The 23,930-nt window shown below is 41.0% G+C and overlaps 2 protein-coding genes across 2 annotated transcripts; both read right to left on the reverse strand.

Annotated features, from left to right (window-relative positions):
- Positions 1 to 1,321: 1,321 nt before the first annotated feature.
- Positions 1,322 to 1,627, reverse strand: KCNE5 (potassium voltage-gated channel subfamily E regulatory subunit 5). Its single transcript, XM_054388862.1, has one exon. The coding sequence runs from the start codon at positions 1,625 to 1,627 to the stop codon at positions 1,322 to 1,324; it is 306 nt and encodes a 101-aa protein (XP_054244837.1).
- An 8,451-nt stretch (positions 1,628 to 10,078) lies between these two features.
- On the reverse strand, positions 10,079 to 23,350 carry ACSL4 (acyl-CoA synthetase long chain family member 4). The gene is made up of 14 exons (XM_054388818.1): positions 23,000 to 23,350; positions 22,506 to 22,683; positions 20,591 to 20,700; positions 20,360 to 20,498; positions 18,841 to 18,991; positions 17,608 to 17,731; positions 16,761 to 16,832; positions 15,604 to 15,743; positions 14,977 to 15,149; positions 14,714 to 14,788; positions 14,295 to 14,486; positions 13,608 to 13,722; positions 12,796 to 12,953; positions 10,079 to 11,136 (listed from the first exon to the last, which is right to left on the reverse strand). Exons 1-14 carry the CDS (start codon positions 23,348 to 23,350, stop codon positions 10,979 to 10,981), a joined length of 2,136 nt encoding a protein of 711 aa, XP_054244793.1. The 3' UTR covers positions 10,079 to 10,978.
- Positions 23,351 to 23,930: the final 580 nt, after the last annotated feature.

Raw genomic sequence — 23,930 nt, forward strand, 5'->3', positions numbered from 1 at the left:
GGCAAACTACTACATTTTCTTTGCTGAGCTAAAGATTTCACATACATCTATTGATAGGTAGTACAAGTGCAGACACTCCCATTGAAACTGTTTCTGGAGCTTGAGGTTTTTTCCTCACCCCATACTTTTCAGTGATCAAAATGTCCAGGGATTCACAAAGTACTGCTTGATCTGTGGATGTTCCAGTAGGTTTCTACAGTGACAAAGTTGGCTTGATAACTGTTGTGTCCTCTCAAGGATTTTATTTTTTTTAACTCACCACTGTACCCAGTTTAAAATGAGTCCCCACAAAGTTAGTCCCCACAAAGTCACTGTAATGAGAACAAGACATGGTAGCTGCCAAATACTGTTTTGCTGTTGGAAAGAACATGCTGGAGCATTAGGAGATCTGAGTCTAACACAAAAATCTCTCCTTGTTTCAAGTTACCGTCAAAGCAACTTTCTTCTACAGTGTGGTTGTGGCACAACATTCCTAATGACAGCACTTGTTCCTTGGAATTGTCTGTTGATCTTTCTGGAAAAACCCACTGCAAACCCAAACCAGGAAATGACAAGACTGCAACAGCTGAACCAGCTTTCGCCTGCCTAGCTTATTTGTGTATTGTTTTAATAAGCAGGTTTCACCTGTATAAAGATACTCCTTGAATTGCACTTCTCTGCGTGTGAAAGGATGTAACTGATGGCTTTAAAAGTTACTGTGCATTGGCAAAGCCACAGTGCCAAGATGAGGCACTGATGCTTTCCTCATGGGAACAACTTCAGTTTCTATACTCTTCTTTGTTAAACGCTTCAACCTAAGCTAAAACAATCCAGTGTTAATAGAATGAGACCCGGACCTTCCCACCGATTGTGCCTGTCAGAGCCATCAATGCTCTGAAGTGAGAGAAGCGTACAGAACACAACGATACGGGGGCTGTTTTTAATGATGCCCGCGGTAGTAGCATTGTGATCAGAGAACACGGTGGAACGCAGACCTATTTTAAAGAGGAAGATGTTAAACTAAGCTCTAAAGATTACTAATGAGAGAGGTCTCTGTACGTACGCAATGCAAGGGTTTATTGTAGTAAAGCCCTGCAGACCGATTCCAGGGGGTGGAAGTGCAGCCCTCGGTGGTAGACAAGCCCGGAGCGCTGTACTGGAGCAGTCCGTTTCTCACCCGCGCTGGTCTCAGCAGGCGCAGTCCCGGCAAGCAGAAGCTCCTCCCTGTGCACGGTGCTCCCGGGAGCGCGGCAGCCCGCGGGGCACGGCAGCAGCGGAACAACCTCGAACGTCCCCCGGACTCCTCATGCCGAGCTCCGTTCCGCTGCCCCTGGGGCCGCGCTCACACCAGCCGCTGTCCCTCGGGGCTGCTCTCCTCGGTCGGCTGTCCCGGGCCGGCACCACGGCCCCAGTCCCGCTCGATGTAGAGGTGGTACGGGTCATGCTTGGATTCCAGCTTCCGAGAGCGAGTGTAGGCCAGGATGAGCCCCCCGGCCAGGCAGCCGTAGAAGATCATGATGAGCAGGATGTAGAGCGAGGCGTCGCCCCCCGGACCGACCCCGGTCCCGGTGCTGGCGTTGCCGGCGCGGCGCAGCTCCCGCAACAGCGCGCTGAGCAGCGCCGGCAGCCGCGGCTCGCTGCAGTTCATGGCGGGAGCGGCCCGGGGAGCTGCCGGGAAACCGGCTTCGTGCCGCGGGCCGTGGCTGGCGCTGGAGTTGGTAGCTGAGAGTGGGTTAGGTAACCTGCACCGGTACTGGGCGTGGAGAGCTGTGAAACTGTGTCAGTGCTAGCATGGAGCTGGAACCAGGCCAGGGGAGGGTCAGGAAGATGATCAGGGGGCTGGAGCACCTCTGCTGTGAGGGTGGGAAAGGATCTGGGAGTGCTGGTTGACAATCGGCTGAACATGAGCCGGTAGTGTGCCCAGATGGCCAAGAAGGCCAACAGCATTCTGTACTGGATACTTCTCCCCAGTATCAAGTGATAGAACGAGAGGGAAATGGCCTGAAATTGTGCTAGGGGGGTTTAATTTGGATATTAGGAAAAATGTCTTTACTGGAAGAGTGGTCAGGCGTTGAAGCAGGCTGCCCAGGGAGGTGGTGGAGGCACTGCCCTAGATGTGCTCAAAAAACTGTATAGAAATGGTTTAATGAGCATGGTAATGTTGAGTTGTGGTTGGACTTGATGATTTTAGAGTTCTTTTCCAACCTTAATGATTTTATGATTCTATGATAGGCTGAGAGAGTTGGTGGTGTTCAGCTGGAGAAGAGAACGCTCCAGGGAGACCTTATAGCAGCTTTCCACTACTTAAAGGTGACCTACAGGAAAGATGAGAAGGGACTTGTTGATCAGGGAGTGTGGTGACAGTGCAAAGGGTAACGGTTTTAAACCAAAAGGGTGGATTCACATTAGACATTAGGAAGAAACTCTTCACTGTGAGGGTGATGAGAGACTGGAATAGGTTGCCCAGAGAAGTTGGGGGTGTCTCCTCCATGGGAGTGTCTAAGGCCAGGTTGCATGGAGCTTGGAGCAATGTGGTCTAGTGGAATATGTCCCTGCCCAGGGCGGGGGACTTAGAACTAAATAATCTTTCAGGTCCTTTCCAATTCAAACCATTCTATGACTCTGTGCCTGGAGTTCAGGGACTGAGCCCTCTGTTGGAGGTGCCAGCCAATGCCTCACTGCCGGGTGACTTGGGGCTGTGTCTTCTTACTGGCATGCTGCTGTCAGTGTGATACCCAACCTGCATTCCTGCCACCTTCCAAATAGGAGGAAAGAGTCTGGTGTTTTAAAATGTTAATTCCACTTCCTGAGTGCCTAGTTTCATTCAAATGCATGCTCCCAGCCTGGCAGGGATACAATAACCTAATTCTGTATGAAAGGTGCAGCTGGAAAGAAGCAGTTACATAGAAAGGCAGCTGAGCAGTGCTCATGACTGTGCCCTTTGGTGAAGGTCCTGTGCAGGCTGCTGAGCACCAGCTGCATCAGTCTCCCCCAGTGAGAGAACTGAGAAACATCCCATTTCAGTCAGAGAACAGTGCAAACTGAGGTCGCTTTACAGGCTCCCTGAATCACAAGCACAGTCTTTAATGAAGCTAAGTGCTTGGGAAAATGCATGTTCACCAAAATAAAACCAGAAATGAGCTTGTCCTGGTCATTTGAGTTTTAGTAGCTTACCAGTCCTGTCACAGGGCTCTTTGTGGCAATGCCTGTGGGCATCTGATCCCTGTCTGCCCAGGTAGCCTAGCAGAGCTGGGGGAAACCTGCTGCTCCATGATTGCAACTGAACAAGATATCTCCCTCAGCACCCTGCTGACAGCTGCAGCAGGTCAGCACAGTCTGGGCAGGCTCAGGATGCAGGTCTGCTCTTGAGGGGCATGTAACAGAGAAAAGCAAGGAAAGGCAGTGAGGCACAGGAGCTTCAACAGCATCAGCTGTGGAGGTCAGACACCCAAAGGCAGAATTAATTGACATAATTAAAATAAGCAGTAATAAGCTGAAGAGGGTTGAGCAGAAATGCCTGGAGAGGACTGGTGGAGTTAGCAGGATGGGTTCTGGGCTGTTCTCAGGATGCCTGTGCTGGAGAGGGCCTGGAAACTGCAATGACAGGTAAGCTTTCTTAATTTTTGTAATTTTCCCCCCTTCCAATAGTATTTGAAATTCTACAAACGCTCTGAGGGCCTCAAGTTTTCCCAACTCACAGGTTGTTTATCTGCTGACTTTTCATGTGGTTGTCATTGTACTTATGGGTGAATGTGGCAGTTGCATGTGTTAAAGATTCACAATTTCTGCAGCATTTAGAGTCACTTTTACATTGTGTAGTTTCTTTGCCTGTTTCCAGGAGGTGGCTAGGACTGATCATTGTGGTGTTTCCTGCTTTCCCCTCATTGCTTTCAGAGAAAATGATGCATTTTAACAGCAGGCCAAAGTGAGTGACCATCCGTAAGGGTAGCTGGAAAGGCAGGCTGGTGTGGTATTGACCTGGGCTTTTCTGTGCAAACAGTAAGGGTGCAGACCTGTTGGGTTAAGGGTCACGTCTGAAGGAATAGCAGCTGATTTTCTATTGATGCTACACTTGTAGTTTTTCAGTTGCTCCAGAAGAAACATGATTAAACTGGGATGTTTCTCCAATAATATATTCTTTCCCCTCTCTTTTTTTTTTTTTTGGCTCATTTTGTTTTCTGAGAGTTGCAATTCATTATTTCTTGTTTCTCCATCAGCAAAATACATCTGAGAAAAACCTCTGCTTTAATGATAGTTGCAGCCTCCACTCTCCCCCCACCCCACCCCAGCATCAGCAAATTCACAAGCTGTAGGGTACAGGTGAGAGGTGGCTGCTTAGTTAATGTGTTTCTGCTGTGCATATAGGGTGGGCTTTTTTCCTTTTATAAATCCTTTTCCAAAATCATCTCTTAAGCAATGTTTTTGGCTCAGATAGTGAGCCACTTGCTTTTTTTTTGTTATCTACAAGTCACTTGCTGAAAGTATATTTGGTGGCTAGACAACAGAAATAAAAAAGAAAATACAGTAGATCATAGTTTTTATTACAGGTAGAAGGGCTGAATGTCCATTTAGAATCTTAAGAGAGCCAAAACTCCTACTCTAGTAGATTTTATTTCACAAAGTACCAAGTTTTAATTTGCTCCTTCTACAAGTATGTATTTTGTTGGTGTGAACAATTTTCTTGACATCCTTTCTCTGAAAGTAAGGACTCTGCTTGCCAGTAAATGCATTGAGTGGGTTGATAAGACTGACTTCTTAGAAATTCAGCTTGGGTTGTGGTATAGCACATGTTTGCAGAGGTCCTTCAGAAGTCACTGTCACCACCTGTGCATTTCTATTCCTCACAGCAATATGATTATTGTGCTTTGGAAGTGTTCAGAGCAGAGATGCAGGTTTTAAAAATAACAAGGAAAAATAAACATAAAATGAGAATTACACTATTACATAAGAGGCAAATATGTTCTGGAATAGAGTGAAGTTAGAGGGTTTGGGAGACAATTGCCCTAAACTGTATAGGGCAGATGGGGCAGGAATTGTATTTTGGACATAAGGACAGAGTGGCCCTGGTTAAATGGCCCTGATTAAATTTCATAAAACCAGGCTTCCAGGGCTGGGGCTTTTATTGTATGTTGGAACAATATACAGACTCACTCCCTGGAGTTGTAGTTGGGCTAGTTTTAAATAGGCTCCACAATACAATCATACAGTTGGAAGAGACTCCAAAGATCTTCTAGTTCCAACTCTCCTGCCATAGGCAAGTTCACCTACTAGATCAGGTTTCTCAAGGCCCCATCCAACCTGGCGTTGAACACTTCGAGGCTTGGAGCCTTCACAACTTCTCTGGCCAACCTGTTCTAGTGCCTCCCCACCCTTTGTGGGGAAGAATTTCTTCCTGATGTCTGAATTTCTTCTTAATGCCTAATAGGTCTGTTTGAAGTAGTCCAACACTGTTTCAAGAAGTGGTCAGTTACTTCTTCTGTCACTTCCTTGCCTGTGTTTTAGAAGAGTAGAACTTATCATAGAATGCTTTGGGTTGGCAGTGACCTCTAAAACTTAAACAATCCAACCCCTGTCTCGTAACTTCCAGCATTTTAATGATGTGAGATTATGTCTTGGAGTGCTAGGTATTCATGTTCAGGGTCTGGATGTTCAGAACTAATGGGGATTGTGTAGATGTGGTGGTAACGTATCTGTAACAGAAGGCATGTATAGCAAGACATAGTGACTTCTGGCATCTCTGGTGATGTTCATTAACAAGTTACTGGTGTTTCAAAACAGGAGAACAAGCGAAAAACACAGCTGCTTTGGTTTGGTGGTGGTGGTTTTGGTGGTTTTTTTGTTTTTAAGAATGTAGGTGAGTACTGAGGATCAGCCCCTGTGCTCTGTTTGTGTCATTTAATTAGCACAGTATAATGGAAAGCCACACTTCCTGCTAAAGACAGGTTTAGACAACTACCGGTGATAATCAGCTTGTTAAGTCACTTTGTCAGTATAGAATGGATCAGATTTTCTTCAGAACACATCACAATAAAGGTGTGGCAAGATTCCAGATATTACAGCTCCCAGTGGCAAAGCAATAGTGCAAGGACCACCCTATTTCTGTCACAACTCATTCAAATTAAATTATGATAAAATGTCATGCCAGCAACAAATGTTAACCTGTTAATCACATTTCTAGTTAAGTTCACACTACTGTAGAATACTGGAGTGTTACTCAGTGTGTTTCACTCAAAATTCTGTGATAGCAGTGATTACAAGTTTTACTGATTGTGTTTTGTAAATCCTTGTGGCATCTTATGCAAAAGAGCTCAACATTTGTTACTTTTTATGCTGCTAATGGTTAAATTTTAGCCTCCAAAAGGGAGTTTTACTCTCATGTAAATGCAGCTTAGCCAACAGGCAAGCTTAGTTAAAAAAAATCCCAAACACAGTAACAAACCCCACACCAAAATGAAATGCACAATGAGAATTTATTTCTTGTGTTGCATGTAATTTCAGAGTATCACTAATTTAGACTACAGTGTAGTTATTTGAAACTATTATTTTGGGATGGGGTAGATCTGGGATTCTTTTTCCTTTGACTGAAAATTCATGAGCCACGTTTTCAATTCATGTCCTGCTCCTTCTTATAGCCAGGAACTGTTTGATGGGAACTGCAGTTCACCACACTGGCTTACCTGGCAGGCAGCACTCTGCATCGTGTGCCCGAAGGTCTCTGATGGTGCAATGGGCACTACCTGACCTCCTCCTTAAGGGAGTAACTCATTACTTTGTGTTGACACTTTTTTTTTTTTTTCTTTTATGCTAGCAAGCCATTAATGACCTCTTGCTGTTAGGTGCATCATTACTGTTGTGCTATGTGGAGGACCCAGGTCTCTTATCCCAGCCCCACCACTGCCAAGGTTCTGGGTCAGAGCTGTCCTGAAGGGCATTTATTTAACCTTCACTGACTTTAAAGACTTTCAGTGTCAGAGATCTTGAGCAAGTAGTTCAGTATTTAGTAAGACATTGCTTTAGAATTCTGTTTCTTTTAAAATGGCTAACCATAAATGCTACTTGTGTTGTGCTACTGTGTAAAGGTATTCTCTGTTCCTCCTCACCCACTGGTGACAGCTCTTTAGTGCCTTTGTTAGGGTAATGTTGTGTGTAGGTAAGGGTTAATCATAGAATGGTTTGGGTTGAAAGGGACCTCCAAGGGTCTAGTTCAAGGCCCCTGCAGTCAGCAAGGACATCCTCCATTAGAGCAGGTTTCCCAGAATCCCATTGAGCCTGACCTTAAATATCCCCAAGGATGGGGCCTAACCTACCTCCCTGGGCAACTTGTTCCAATATTTCGCTACCATCATGGTAAAGATCTTCCTCCTAATACCCAACCTATATCTACTCCTCTCTAGTTGCAAACCATTGCCCTTCCTATCGCTTCAGGCCTTTGTGAACGTTCTCTTTCCAGCCTTCTTGTAGGCCCCCTGCAGGTACTGGAAGGCCACCATTAGGTCTCCTTGGAGTCTTCCCTTCTCCAGACTGAACATACTCAGCTACCTCAGCCTGTCCTTATAGCAGAGGTGTTCCAGCCCCATGATCATTTTCATGGCCCTCCTATGGACCTGCTCCATCAGGTCTATGCCCTTCCTATATTGAGGGCTCCAGCCCTGGATGTAGTACTCCAGGCAAGGTCTCACCAGAGTGTGAGGTCTTACCAGAGCAAAGTGGCAGAATCACCTCTCTCAATCTGGTGGTCACAAAAAGACTGTATTCTTTTGATGCAGTCTAGGATGTCACTGACCTTCTGGGCTGCAAGTGCACACGCATGTCCAGCTTCTCATCCACCAGAACTCCTAAGTCCTTTTCCACAGGGCTGCTTTCTATCACCTCATCCTCCATCCTGTATTGATACTGAGGATTGTTCTGGCCCAGGTGAAGGACCCTGCATCGCCTCTTGTCCTGTGATATTTCTCTTCAGACCAGCTAAACTTGACTATAATCTCCCTTCATAATCAAGTTTCTAGGCCCACTGCTACTGGAGTTACACTCTAGCTTTCTCTAGATATCCCATGGTTTTTTTGAAGTAGAGGATCTTAATATAACCTTGTGTCAGATGTGTCTGAACTGGATTTTGGTTGTCTTTGAACTTGCTTCTCAGACTTATAGGGATATTTTAAATTCTGAATCTGCTTTCTGAATAACTTTTTTTGCTTTCTGGAATCTTCACATTTAGTAAATGAATGGCTCCTTCAATGTCTCTTTGGTCAAGCACAGGCTGTCATCTGTAGCTATGACAAAAGCTGTTTTGAAGCCACATACATCACCTATATCCTGGTTCCTTATTTCTAATGGCAAGGATGACATTCCTGCTCCTCCTCCCCTTTGCATTTCTCCACAAGCTCTGATGCAAAAAGATGTGGATTTTGTTTAAAGAATGCATAGCCCCATATTTGAAGGCATCCCGATTTAATCCTTTCCCTTTTCCAACAACACTTGAAAAGCTGACATGGATGTGCTGCAAGAAGCAATTTGATACACATTTACTTAAAAGAAAAACTAGGCCCAGTCTAGGCTTTGTTTTCAACAGCTGGAGCATGTGCTCACCACTGCTGCTCTTGAAGTTCTCAGTTATGGTGAGTTTCAGAGAGACTGTGTGGTGCTGAACAGTAACTTAGAGAGAGCCTGTGCAATATATAAAGATCTCTCAGAACACAAACTTATTGAACCACTGAAATTGTATTCCACTTTTGAAATGTTATTGTGTATGTGTATATTTTTTTCCTTTTTAAAATAGCAATCCTCAGTCAACCAAAAGACAGATGATAGCTGCAGTCCAGATAACTACAGTTGATATAAATACATTCATAGTTCAAAAATACAACCTGCCATCAGACTCAGGTGCAAGTAACTTCTTACATGGATTTAGCTTTTGTGATGCTGACTAAAAGCTATTCAATAGTGACCAATTTTAAACATAGAAAAAATCAGTAATGTGGCTCACGAGTCACTGAAATGGTTGCCTCTGATAGGGGAAGTATTTCCTGTTGTCAGAACCCACTCTGTGTCTTAAAAAAATAATTTTATTTTTCAGAAAAGCTATTTCCTTGTTCCTTTTAGTAACTGCTGTAGTTCCATGTAGAACAGCTTCATAGACCAAAGTTGTTAAATCTCTTTCCTCCCAGGGTTCTTGGAAGATGAGCTGGCAGTGTTCTGGACTGTCCAGAGAAAGTTAGACCTGGGGGAGGTCTGATGTTGGTCCCAAGGAGAAGAGCCAGTTTAGTTAATGAGTAAAGAGCCATTATTTATTTTTGCCAAAATTTGTTTGAACTGGAAAAAAGAAAAATGCACATACATGCAATGAAGGAAGAACTTGCCCTGAAATTGCAAGCTAGTGTGTTCAGAGAAGCATTGTACAAAATCTTTATTTTCTGTACAGTGACAATACCAAATAATGTTTCTTTTTAACCATCATATACACAACACAAATATTATTAATAGAAATCTATAAATACTTTAAAATGAATTTGTCATATATAGCAGTTGAGAGCCACAGCTGTACAAAATGTAAGCAACATATATAAAATGATTAAGAAAGTGCAAAGTAGAACAGTATCGAGAGCCTCCACTTTTTACAGCATTTATGGTTCAAGTGTGAAGAGCCAGCAGGAATGCAGGAGCTCATTTACAATTCAAATAACAGTACAGGATTCTGCACACAGAATGATGAGCTATTATTAAATCATATCTTCCCACTCCTTCACATCTATGACTTCCAGTTAATAAGAGAATATTTTTGTAGTTAATTTCTTTAATGAGTGATTTGTCCCTTTTCACAAGTTCCATAAAACAGATTTGCTGGTCACTGACTGACTTTCCAGACTGGAAACAGGACTCCATGGGAAAACTCCTGTTGGCTTCTGGCTGCCTTGTTATGCTTGCCAGATATAAAAAGGTGAACAGAAATACCTTTCCATAAAGCTAATACAGACATTTAGGTCCTAATCCTCTGTTACATGTAAGTAACCTGTACTATTACTCACGTGTTTGTGAATGTCTAGAGGATCAGTGCCTTAAAAACAAAACTACAACCTCCCCTAAAAAAAAAAAAAAGAGTGGGGAGAGGGGACAGCAGGTGCAACAAAAACCCAAAATGCCTTTGAGTTTCATATCTGCTTAGGGACAACTCCCAACAAAAATGCAAGTTTTCTGTTCTGCATTCAGGTGACCATTTCTCATCAGCATCTCCTGTAGCAGTGCAAGTCTTTGTTTGCCTTTGTGCTGTGTGTCCTAGTGGAAAGCTCTGCTTGAATTAATACAGTGGCAAGTAAAAACTTACTGGGTGAGCTGGAAGTTGAAATAGTTAATTCAATGCTCTTGAATGAAATTTCAAATAAGTTGGTTTGAGAAAGCTTTTCAGTTCACCTTTATTTCAGTAAGTTACTTTTATATTCTTGTTTAGGCACTGTAAATACTCCAGACACTAACTGATGTGCAGAAGAGTCCATCCATCCTCAAGCAGTGCATTATTAATGATCTCTAGCAAGTTCTTGATTAACCTGGTCACCTTGGGTTTGTTTTTTAAATGGAGAAGGGTAGACTTTAAATACACATTTGTTTTCCTCCCTCACTCTGTTACTGTGACAGAGCTGTCACAGTACATCACAGCTACATTATTTTTTCTCTTTGAAATATAGGCCAGACTTCAGACAAAAGAGAAGCTGCAAGCAGTCAGAATATGCTAGAGAAACAATAAGATTACCTGGTCATATTGCTTCACATAATGATGTCTATCTTGAAACTGGAGATGATCACATGAAACTCTGAGGACCATCAGTATCTAATCTGCTACTAATTAAGAATTTGGAGCCTAAAATACTCTCTGGTGCACTCAATAGAGATTACAGAAACACTAATCCATTTGGTGTATTTTCTGAATGTGTGCTATCTACTGTATACAGAGACATCCAAATCCAAGGCATGAGAAGGAACCGTCAGCACAACTGCTGGTCACCAGAACTTACTTGCCTCCATACATTCTTTCAATGTCGTTGATGTAATGGTTTTTCAGTTCTTTCCTTTTCAGCTTGAAAGCATCTGTTACTAACCCAGTCTCTGGGGTCCATGGTTCCGGGCTTAACCGTACTTTGATGGGTATTTCAAACCTTTCTAATTTCACTGCAGGGACAAGAAACAAAAGCATTATTATAATTACATAGTCAAATGAAATATACTGAAATCTAGAGCTGTGTCTTTACTATAGGAATGTAGTAAGAACTAGATAAATGCAGACTTAAGTGTGCTTCATATTTCAACTGTAATGAAGTACTTCTATATATTCTTCCTTCCTAAGAGTTTGTTTAGAATTCAGTGAGTCATTTATTTTCTCTTCAGCTAGAAGCAGTGGCTTTGCACATATGCACAGCCTCACTGCAACCAACACCACTCTATCTCTTGCCAAAGAGGCATAAAGATGGGAGGAGGTAGGTAACTGCTTCAGGAGAAGGGCAGAAACATTTGGAACGAGGCAGGAGCTGCTGCATGTGTGCAATACTTGATGGACTTTGCCATCAGCTCCTACCATAGGGTCTGCAAAGACAGACTGGTAGCTGATGTGCAGCAGCCCAAGCCAGCACACCTCTAGGTGGCAGCAGATGACAGGCATGTGAGGGATCTGGCTGTAGGTCTGTCCCCAGGAGTTCTGCTGTCTCCCTAACTTCAAATTACTGTTGTCATGGACTGTTTCATCCTACTTACATACATGCCTGCGTCTGCTGAAGGTGCAATGTGTTCTGCTAAACAGTTTGAAAGTGTTTTGGAAAAAAAGGTTTGAATAAATCTCAGTGCAAGAATGGGCTTCCCAGGGAGGTAGTGGAGTCGCCACCATCCCTGGAGGTGTTCAAAACAAGATCGGATGTGGCACTTGGAGCCATGGTTCAGTTGTCATGAGCTGTTGGGTATTAGCTAGTAGGTGGGACTTGACTTGGTCTTCTCCAACATGGTTGATTCTGTGTAATTCTGTGTGTATTGCCAAGGCAGAAAGAATACAGAAGCAAAAGGTTTTGAATGAACAAAACTACATGGATAGTAATTTGCTTACTTCATGATACCTTCATCAAAACTGATTGTAATGTTTACATCCCAGTTTGAGACCTATGAATTGATTTTAAAGGCAAGCCTTCATACTGCCTTTCATCCTTGCTTTCCTGGTTTCAGAGGGCAGATTTTTCTCTCTGAAGTTCAAGAGACAGGACTTAGTGTTTACTAAAGTCGAGTTTTGCTGCATCCTTGTATGCCAAGTGCTTTAGAGAACTTTCCCCCTTCAGTTTCTTAATGTTTTGGCCCCATAAAGGAATTGATGAGGCTTTTGATCATTCTGTACCACAGTAATGAATAGCAGGCATCTAACCCATTACAACCACAGGGATTATGGTTGTTCAAAGCTGTAGGGGACAAAGTTACATGGGAAAAGCAGCTTTGAAATATCCTACTTAAGTTTTCTTACCAGCAAATGTCTTGAAACTTTCCTTCCAAACTGCTTTTTTGGACCTTATTTTAACTGCTGGACAAGCAACTTGTCTGTAGAATTTAGTTGAAAATAAATCTCAGATTTTTTTTTTTTTTTAAATAAACAATCAAATAGATAATACATCCAAAAAGTAGATAAATTCCTGGGATACTAGGCAACAATCTGATGTAGTTTTTACGTCTGATTAAACTATTAAGCTCTGGCAAATACAGAAGCAACAGGAAGATGAGCAGTTGGTGAGGGTAACTGAGCATTTTTGCTGGCTGAGCATTATGAGGTTGGCTAGCACAACATTCTGCTTTACTTACTCTTGTTTGCCACTTCTTTTATCTCTTGCAAGATTTCAGCTTCCATTGTTGGGTTGTTACAAATATCTACCCAGGTTCCACTGATGCCTTTCTGCTCAGCTAATGCCATCAGCTTCTTCTGATTAGGAACCACAAAGCTGATCACGTAAGACTGGTCACTGCCACAGGATGGCAAGAGAAGGAAAAAAGATCCAAACAGTTGAGACTTCCATTTCAAGGTGTGATTGCTTACTTGATGTTAGATACATCTAGTTATTCCCCCATACAGAATCCTTCTTATACATTAAGTCTTCACATCTGATTACTTATCGCAAGTATTTTAAGTTGTTCTACAACATTGGGTTTGATTGGTATCATGCTTTGCTGTAACTTCATCACTGCTTCCCAGCTACCTCCAGTGTTTGGGCAGTTCTTTTGATTTTCTCTTCATGTGTTATGTTTAAGGGAAGGGAGAAAAGAGATGGGGATTGATTCCAAAACTCAGTGGAGAGCTTTGGATCAGGTAAAAAGTGTCCAGAATAATTTTTCACTGGTATTCTGACAGAAAGGCCTGTTTGGGGAAGGGATGGGATGAAATTGGCATGTATTAAGAGAGGAGAAATGCCAATGAGAGATACAGGTAATTTCTTCTGGTTTCAGGGACTCTGGGCACCTGTGCTACCTCAGAGATGCTGTTTATGACTTGTACTCTGGAAAGAGGGACTGTTCACTGGAAACCACAGAAAAATGCTAGCATATCACTGGTGAACTGGGTCAGAGCCTGTATTTCATGTTTACTCTAAACCGAGTTTCTAAATTAATAGCACTCTTACCTCTTGGCATAAGCACAGATATTGTCAATCAATGGACAGTTCTTCAGTGCTGCCTCTACTTTGCCCAGAGATACATATTCTCCTGCTTGTAGCTTTACCAAGTCTTTCTTACGATCTAGAAGTCAAGGAGGAAGGAATAAAAATAATCTTACTCCATTTAAACTTTTGCAGTTTCACAGACTCATTTGCAAAGCCACTCTACATGTATTTTGTGCAATGCTATGCAAGATTCTGAAATGAGAATTCAGGTAGCTTATTAAAATGTTAAAGACATAATAGCATGTATGTATTCTGCCAGCTTCATAACGGCTGCTGTAAATAGCTTTATCTAGCACTACACTTCTTGTCACATATATGGAAATGCTGACACAAGTCCCCAGCATTTTCAAACCATCACAGTACTCTAAGGCTTTATAATTAATATCAAAACTTAATCCTACATTTATTCTTTTAAAACCCACATACTAAATTTAGATTGTGATAATGTCACAGAAAACAGCATCTCACTTCAGCATTTCCCTACAGCTATGAGGACTTTGGGGAATGTGTTTTACACTGGGATTCTGCAAGCAGGTTACCTTAAGTAGGTTAGCCCTGGCAAAGCCAACAGGATTAATAACATGCTTTTAATTAAGCTTAGTCAAGATCTTGTAACGTATATTAAGATACAAAAAAATTAAGGCCCACCTATGATCTGCAGACACCCATCAGGATGAAATTCCCCTATATCTCCTGTACAGAACCATCTCTGACCGTTCTCATCAATGGAGAACTCTTCTTTTGTCTTCTCTTCATTTTTGAAGTATCCCATTGAGACATTAGGTCCACCAATTATAATCTCTCCTCTAGGATTAGGTTTGTCTTTATTAGTATAGCCCCCTAAAAATAAGAAAATGCCCACAGTTAGTTTTAACTTGTATATTCTGCTGCCACAGAAATATTTTTAAACTTGAGCTTGAAGTCAATGCACAGAAATTGATGGCTTTTACAAAACATAAAGAATAATTACTTTATACACTATACCTGGCTAAGCAGACAGGCAAAAGAAACCAACTGAGCAGCAGTTAAATTACTTACTCTGAAATCAGAACATTTAGTACTCTCACCTTCTTGCCAGTCTCTCAATTTTATTTCACAACAAATAAGAGGAGCTCCAACTCTGCCAGTGCTGTAGTCGGCAACTTCAGGAGAGAACAAGGAAGAACAGAAAGGTTTTGTCATTTGAAATACAAACGCAAGCCATAAGTAAGACAGTCAAGTGACTATTGAAATTGAGAACTACAGCTATCATGAATTCATTAAACCCCTCCAAACCCTCATGTGTGTATCTACATCTTAAAAAATGTACTTCCAGAAGCATTTTAACTACCTTCTGTAATTGTTCCAGCTCCACATGTTTCTGTTAGTCCATAGCCTTGACCAACAGGACAGCAAAAACAGATGTTCATAAATCTTTGTGTCTGAGGCGAGAGTGGTGCTCCTCCGGAAAGCATCATACGGACATTCCCTCCCAGCAGTGCCTTTACTTTTTTAAACAATAGTCTTGAAAAAAGGAGGGAAAAAAAAAGAATTAAAAATCATTCACACAGCTCATTCTTACAAAAAGAAAGAGACACAAACTTTTCTTCCAATCTGGAACACCTTAAAAATTAACATGGTCATTCACATATTTTAGTGGCAGCATGGTTAACCAAAAATGTTACCTTTTGTAGATGGCAGAATTCCCATAACTTATTTACACAAACATTCCCTTTTTGTTACTAGAATAGAGCAATCCGGTGAACACTAACTAGCCATCTGCTCTGAGGATTAGTCATCCCTACCACTAAATATCCTCTCCATTTCCAGTAAGACCTCTGATTTTTTTTTTTCCGTTAGTCATTAGATATGATACTTGCATGTGGGATGAGAATAGTTTGATGTCAGATATCTTAAATTACTGTTACTTTAGATTGTCCTAAGAAATCACAAGGAAATTACATTTACAAATACTTACACATTACACAGAGGTGCATCATATCCCCTCTTGATTTGTTCCAATTTGTAGTCGTAGCCTATCTTGAACAGAGTTCTCTGAATATAGTTCATCTCTTGAACTTTACTCATGACATTTTTATAAATTCTGTCCATTATTTCCTACAAAGTGTTAAAAAAAGCAAGGAAAATGACCACATAGAACAGACTAGCATGTGTAAATTAAATCGTGTTAAAATAAATCCTATTATTCCTCCTTTAAAATGGAGTGAAAAGGTCTGCATCATTACTTAGGCAGTGTGTAACTGTAATGCTTTCAATGTGTGATCAGTTAAGTCAATTTATAGACCATTGCAGTTTGGAGCTATTTGAGATGGATGGGATTAAGTACTGAAAATGCAGTAGGAAACCAGTGACTTTGCCTGACTTCTCTCCATTATCTTTTTCTCTTCACACCAGTATTGTTAGAGAGGAAAAACCCTTATGCCAGAGTATACACCCTGTATGAGAGAACCTGACTCAGTGACTTGCTCTTGGCTTACTTGTCTGCCTGAATAACTACTGTCTCTCCAGGCACACTGCAGTAATTTCTCATACCCTGTGCACTTCTACAAACAGCTCTAAACCTCAAATTTGGTTTTAAAATACTTCCCTCCCTTTATTCTGAAGATGTCTTTCCTATCTGCCACAGCTATACATCCTGCATAACACACCACACAGTGTGCTAAAACCTGCTGTTATTTGGCTTACACTGGAACACCATCACCTGTCCTTAAAAGTCTCTTTGCTGAAGGTTGGTATATGCCATGCAAGACTTATCATGCTTAGGAGTCCTGAGGCTGTACTTCATCCACAGCAATTGGCAAGCGTGAGGAATTTGATTTCATCATTTCCTTTTCCAGGAGAATTTTTTCAGCTTTCAAAGCAACATGGTTTCAGTAATTCTAGGTTACCCAACAAAAAGTCCACAACTCTGTCCATTTCCATTGAAATGCTAAGCTTGTGATCACTAAAATACACAGATATTCTTGTGCACAGTTGCAGCACCAATACTTAGTTCAAGCAATGACAACTGGACTTTCTATATTCTGCTTTTTTTTTTCCCCTACTGGTGATATTTTCTTTTTTCTTCCTCATATATAAGTGAAATTAGAAGGCATATCTGCTTTGCATACTTACAGGCACAGCTGCCATCAGCGTAGGCTTGAGTACAGTACAGTCTCCTTTACTTCCCTTTTTGATTTTACTGGACTATAATAAGGAAAAATACATCAGTTTATGAAGCTGAATCCCCAGCAGATCTTTAGAAAAGGACTAACAAAAAATGGGGATACATTAGCATGTGATTTGTTTACATTTCTTCCTTTGTCCCTCAGACATTTCCTGTGTAATTTTTTTCCCCATTGTGATGGAAAAAGTAACAATTAACAGCAATTTCAACCAAAATACTAGATGGTTTACAAGCCCATCCTGGTTAACTCCACTGTGTGTATCTTTCCCAAATCTACTTTGTATATCTTTATCTTTCTTTCTCCTTCCAGCACATGTTTTCTCTTCTGTCTTCCCCCAGCAGTGGTTTTTGTGCCTGATGCAATCTCTATGCCAGCAAAACATGTGGTAGCATTTCTTTCCAGCCTAATGCACTCTTATTTACCTTACTTGTTAAATGGAAAAAAAGTAGAGAGATAAATAGAACATGTACAGTAACTGGACAGAGGACTGATAAAGTGAGACCAAAAACTTAGTATCACTTCAGTCTTATGTTCAGCTCATCTTTCAATAGCTGTTCTTACCCTGCTACCTAGTGGTTTTCTCTTACATTTCCTAAGTATCATAAAAGTAAAGGTTTCAATAGCATTTATACACTATGAGCCACTGCTATAGTTCACCAGGAATAGTTATTTGTACAATTTTCTGAAAAAATATTCCATATATATCAGCATTTTTTCAAAGGAAGAAGAGAGGTGAGCAAGGAGAACACAGCATGCAAAGCTGAAGTTTGCTTTTGTTTCCTCCTGCCCCTCACCTGATCTGACAGGGTGAGTGGAGAGGAATAGCCAATCCTACAGCCATATGTGATGCAGGAGATTTCTGCTGTCAGCTCTAACACGTGGGCCAGAGGCAAATAGCCAATGTAAGTGTCCTTTGGTCTAGGAAAGGAAAGGATTAGCTATTATTGGTGCACAACTGGACTGAAAATACTGTTCAATGGTTTTATTGTGTGCTTAATTACTACTTTTTGAAAGACTTGGATCACAGGTGAAGCTTAAACTTCTGGACACAGAACAGTGCAATTTCAAACCACACTTTTTAAACAAAATGGGGAAAAATCCTACTTTACTGCAATCAGTAAGAATTACAGGATTGGCTTTGTTTTCCACAACGAAAGATTCCTTAGTGCCCCACTGCTATTTCCTCTCCTTGTTGGAGATTTCATCCCAGGTACCACATTAAGGCTGAGAACACTATATTTTAAAATCACCAATGATTTACAAATCCTTGACAGCCATCATAGCATCTCATTCTTAAATGTATTAGAGCTGATCACTGAAGTCCTGAGGCTTATTTTGGGAAATAATTTCACAGAGACTTCTCAACTTAAGAGCTGCCACTTAACAGAAGCTTTCAGCATCAAGTCAGAACTGGTTTTATAGCCAGCCCATCACAACAGGAGGCTAGCAAGGTAGATTATTTCAGCTATTAAACCCTTTCTGAATGCAGTGCCAAACACACCCGTGTTCATGAGAAATTGCTTGAAAATATCTGTGAGGGAATTTGCAGATGTCAGTGCACAAGTTACTACTTTTCTGCTCATGGAGTGATGTATACTTCAGCAGATTCTGCAGCATGTGCATTATTCATCCAATGGTTATGTCTCTAGATGAATGAACATGGTAGGCTCTGATACTTCTGAGATTCTAGCTGTCGGAAAAGATCTACACAATTTCCCTTGTTTGATTAGAAAAGGAATCTCCTTATCTGGTGACATCTTCTGATGCTAAGAAAAAAGTCAAAACTGCATATTAGAGGACCTAGAACAGCATTTTTCTCAAACCAGAGGGCAAATTCACAAAACCCAGATAGATGTATTTCTTATCAACTAAACCAAGACAAATACATTTCTTATCAACTAAAAATTAGTGGGCTTACAATAAAAGAAAAGTTTGCTAACATCTGACGCTAGCAACAAATTTTCTATATACTTGTATACTTTTGGAGGTTCTGTTTTTTCTCTTTGTACACAAGAAGTGTTTCTTACCCCAGTCCAGGTATTCTCTCACACTGTCCTGTCATTCCAGCTATTAAGTTTTTATGCATCATCATGACTCCTTTAGGTCTCCCAGTAGAGCCACTGGTGTACATTACTAAAGCCAAGTCTGTAGGAACAGGTCTGCTCGGCAGGATGCTTGCTAGAAAATGCAGGAGAAAATTTTATTACTGCTTCTTATTTACTTTCTATGACTACTTCTGTAATTAATCAGTGTGAAACAATCTGTAAGGTGTGTGAAACAGGTGTTCTGGGAAAGGCAAGCTGTTAAAGTGGTGCTAAGTGATTAGTGGTGAGTGCAGATGGAGAGTAATGATCTATTTTTTTTTAAGTGAGGGAAGGCAGATTTTGAAAGGAGTGTCAAATATTTGGGCATCTACAAGCTGGCTGCTACTTTTGCCATCCCATCTTATAAGATGACTGACAGCTATAGAAACAGCAGCCTGAAGACCAAGTAAACTTTGTTAAGGGCAGTGAAGGGGAGAAATACAGCACTGGAGAGAAACAACAGGTTGAGGAAATAAACACCCAACACACCAAAATGCCACAAGTCAACTTTCCTGTCAATTAGCCTTTCAAATCCAAGGCTGTAGAGCCAAGACTACTGAAGCTACTATTGGGAAAGCAGTAACACCTGACTTGATTTTTGTTTTAATCCCTTGGCATTTATTCTTAGAATGAAACTTAGTTTTCCTGGCTTTCACAGCTAGGGAGGTAGCAGATGTGTCTGCAAGGGAAGCAGGCTTTTTAGGGGGAAATGCCCCATTAAACAACACCCCTCAGGTAACTACCTGTTAGTATCTGTACCTTAAACTGATCAGAAATAAGCAGTTGTCTGCTTCCCTGCAAAAAGCTTCTTTGCCAGTTTATCTCCTCTTTTCTTCAAGAGTGAGATCTGGCTAAGCACAGACTGCTGATTGAAGGAAAAAGAGATGAGATCAAGGCTGGCTTTTTCCTTCCTTAAAGCAGATGCTTACAGTCCTGGCTGCCCCACATAGCAATGGATGTAGGGGTTATTCTTCTAGCCCAAGGTGCTTTGAACTACAGATTAGTTTAGAAAAAATACACTTCCAAACCAAGAAGCAAAACAAAACAAAAACAAACAAATAAAAACCCCAACAAATAAAAAAACCACCTCAAGTGCTTTCTCCTGGTTTCTTAGAAAAAAAATTGTGAAAATGAGAATAACAGAAAATGGAACACTGCATCTAATTGTATTTTACTTCCTAAACCAAAGATGTAGTCTTTAAATTATTCTGATTATTGTTTAGAAATTAAAGATTTATCCTGAAATACCTGACACTTGAACAAAGGTGCAGGACAATAACCAGAGATTAAACAAACTTTCATTTATTTAAAGAAAGCCAGAGACTGAACTGGCAAACTGTCACTGCCTTTGTGTCAGAGACCCGCACGGGAGGGTTATTCTCTGCTGCACATCACTCTTCACCTAGGTCTCATTTCACTGTTAGCATTGCTTGATCAGTGTCATGTGAAGTGATTCACTCACAGTTTTCTGGTTTGGCTCCCAGCTCTTCTACTGTCTGCATACTGTGAATCTCCACATTTTCAGGGTATTCTGATTTAGTGATGGTCTTCTTGTCCACATAAATGATATGTTTAAGGCAGGAGATTTGTGGCAGTGCAGTCTGTGAAAAATGAAATAAAACTTTTAGCACTGACTTCACGGTAAATTTACTATAGCGTTGCTTGAAGCAGGGTGAAGCTGGTACCAAATTACCTTAAGTTTGCTCTCCAGAAGTTCTACACTGGTGACCAGGTACGATGCTCCACACTCATTGAGACCATAGGTCACTGCCTCTTCACCCAGGGTGGCATACAATGTAACAACTGTTACAGGAAAGAGAGGGGGAACATGAGAGAAATGTTAAAGTAATACTAAATGCGAAAGCTCTTGCTTTAGCTTACTGGAAAGCATTATGGGAGGAGTGGGAGCATGAAATTAGCTCAATCGGAATTTTTTTAATTTGGAGACAAACTGGCTTTCAATTTTTCTGCATCAGAATCTTATGTTACAAGAGACCTCTGGAACAAGGAAGACAGTTATATAGGAGGTGTTTCTTTCCAGAGAGGGTGGTCAAACGCTGAAACAGGCTTCCTAGAGAGGTGGCCTGTAAGCCTGTCAACATTTAAGAGGCATTTGGACAACGTCCTTATTACCATGTTTTAATGTTTGGTCAGCCCTGAATTAGTCAGGCAGTTGGACTAGATGATCACTGTAGGTCCCTTCCAACTGAAATAGTCCATTCTATAGAAGAAGAGAAATCAAAGCAAAGAGAGCTACCAAAACCCCACAAGAATGCACTAAGCAATCAGAGTATGCAACTGAAAATGTGTTCTGTGCCTGAGCTCTCTGCAACCAGAGCTCATGGAGAGAGATGACTAAAACTGTAGAGCAGCAGTCACATCTTAAAGCTATGCACTTCTGCAAGCAGCTCTTTTGGCAATGTCAGCTGCTGTGCTTGCTCCTGTGAAATTAGTGATGCGGGCAGGCACAGAATCAGACTGTTTTTCATATTGCTAGATTATTTTTAACCCTGACTGGCTACAGTGCTGCCATTAAGTGCCTTCCAGGCACCAAGGAGTTCAGTTCTTCCCATCATCACTTTAGTGAAAAAACCCTGCCTGTAGTATTGTCTGCTACCTTAAATTTGAACCTCCAAAGACCATTAAAGGAATTCAATAGTCCTGTGAAATAAGGTTCATGTGGAAAGGACAAAAAGAGAGTAACGTGTTATATCTAATTCTTCCTGCCTCTCAAAACACAAGGATCAAGACCTAATTAACCATCCTCTCCTACTTCACAGCAATACCAGCTCTTCCATTACTGCCTTTTAACAGCCCCTCTGCCTACTCTATTGTGGGACTTTCTTACACAGGTAGCTGCTATTGGCACAGAGAGAAGAGGCAGCTTAGTGCAAGTGAAAACAAAGTGACAACAGAAACTATAGGTCATAGTGTTATTGTATGCAGACTGGGCATGTAAGTGCACACTGACCTTTGCCATCTCATTTGGGAAGTTTGTAGGCATCATGTCAGATCAGAAATTTTTGAGAGCTTCATTTTATTTATTTTTTTTAATAAAAACCCCACCTACACAACTGTGATGAACTCGAGCAGCTTAAAAAAAAATCATGAAAAATCTGTCACAATACCATACAATTTTGATTACTCTGCCTTTTTTTCTCTTTTAATAACAGGTTCATGTTTTGGATGCATAAGTCAGGATACAGACAGGAAACACTATAAAATAATTTCAAATTCTAGGAGTAGAAATGTCATTAACTGACATCTTCGGAGTATTTTATAATAAACCCAAATAGTAATTGTACTGTTCTGCCATTATAAAATTCAGAACATTGCTACAATAAAACCAGAAAAAAGCAGTCTCTTAAGTAAGAGCAAGTGAATTTTAGGCATCTCCTCCATGTACAGAAAAGACTGGAAGCTTCTAAGAATCAGATGGCAGGCAGAGTAAGTTTATGAAATTTTTATACCTTCAGGACTGGTAGCTTCAAAATACTTAGCAGCCAAACCAGTGCTGAGAAATGGTTCTAAAATACATTAGAAGTAAAAACAAAACAAAGAAAAAAACCCAAAACAACACCAAAAAACCCCAAACAACCATCACTCACGAGGAAAGTTGTACTTGAAGCAGGTCAGAGCTACAATCATCCATTCTGCTCGTGTCTCACAGAATATGACCACAGTACTCTTTGGGGTTAGTCCCAGGGCAGTCAGTCCACTCCCCAAGCGATTCACTTTCTCATTAACTTCTTCATAGGATAACCATCTGTAAGTTCCTAAAATTAACTGGTGAGAAAAAACAAATAAATTGTGATAACAAAGCTGCTGGTACAGCTCTACAAGCTCCAGTGAGCTCGTATGTAACACCATAAGGACTGCCATTCACTGAAGGAAAAAAAAATGGCTTTCATTTTTTCATGAAGTAGAACAAATAGCACATCCTGTATTCTGTTATTCTTTAACTACTATAAAGTGGATGCTTTAAATCATAAGATGATGATGATGATGAAGGAAGACCTCTAAGGAGACCCTCCATTGCTGAGGCAAGATGCAAAGCAGCTCAAAACCAAAACCAAATTAAGCACAAAACTCTAAGTTTTACCTTTTTGAACACTTTTCCATTTGGCTGCATTTCATTTTCTTCACTCAGTACTTCTCTGGTCCCAAGACAGTCTTTCTTCCCGAACTTTGCTAAGGCATGGTCAAAGAGCTTGTCCAACGTGTCTGCTCCAGGAATGTTTATGTTTGCTAGGGAGTCAAGATGCGTGACAGAACGGTAGGGGCTTCCAGGTTTGTCCGAGATGGGTTTGGCTTTTAAACGTTTTGCCATAGCCTTTCTCTTCTTTGCATTGGTAAGAAAATACCAGGGAATAAATACAAGCATACTGTACACATATATCACCAAGTACACAGGCAGCAAGAGAATGGCACATACTTCTAGCCTAAGTTTCATTGTAGTGTTTTAAAAAAGAAAATCTCTTATTGTGTTCTGAAGCAGGCAATAGCAAAGCAGTAGTGCCGTGCGGTGTAAGAAGCAACAGTAAGTGAAGCTTAGGTAGTTCTCTTGCAGAGCAGCTGCTAAAATTTTAGTAACCTTTGAGAGCCAACAGTGGACACCTGTGGGCGAAGACCAGAGCCAAGCAGAGAGCAGGAAAAAAAGAAAAAAAAGAAAGAAAAAAATAACTGAATTAGTAATATTACAGTCTATTAGGTTTAGTCCTCCTAAGAGTTCACTTCAAATGCATCAAGACACAGGAGACTCAAGTAACTGAACTGAGGCATGATACAGCAGCATTACTGCTCTGAGACCAAAAAGGAGTTTTTTCCATACTTGTTTGTTGCATCCACAAATATTTACTTTCCAAAGACTTCTCCCCACTATCTGTGTTTGAATAGTTCAGGGCTATTGAGACAAGGTCTGTCCTTCGCATCATAACATTGTGTTTAAAGCCACTTCAGTAATGCTACAATTGTGTAATTATGGGAAAGGGCAGCAGTTGTCTTCCCCCTAAATATTTGTACTACACAGAAAA

The sequence above is a fragment of the Indicator indicator genome, chromosome 17 (genome assembly GCF_027791375.1).
Source record: "Indicator indicator isolate 239-I01 chromosome 17, UM_Iind_1.1, whole genome shotgun sequence".
Lineage (NCBI taxonomy): Eukaryota > Metazoa > Chordata > Aves > Piciformes > Indicatoridae > Indicator > Indicator indicator.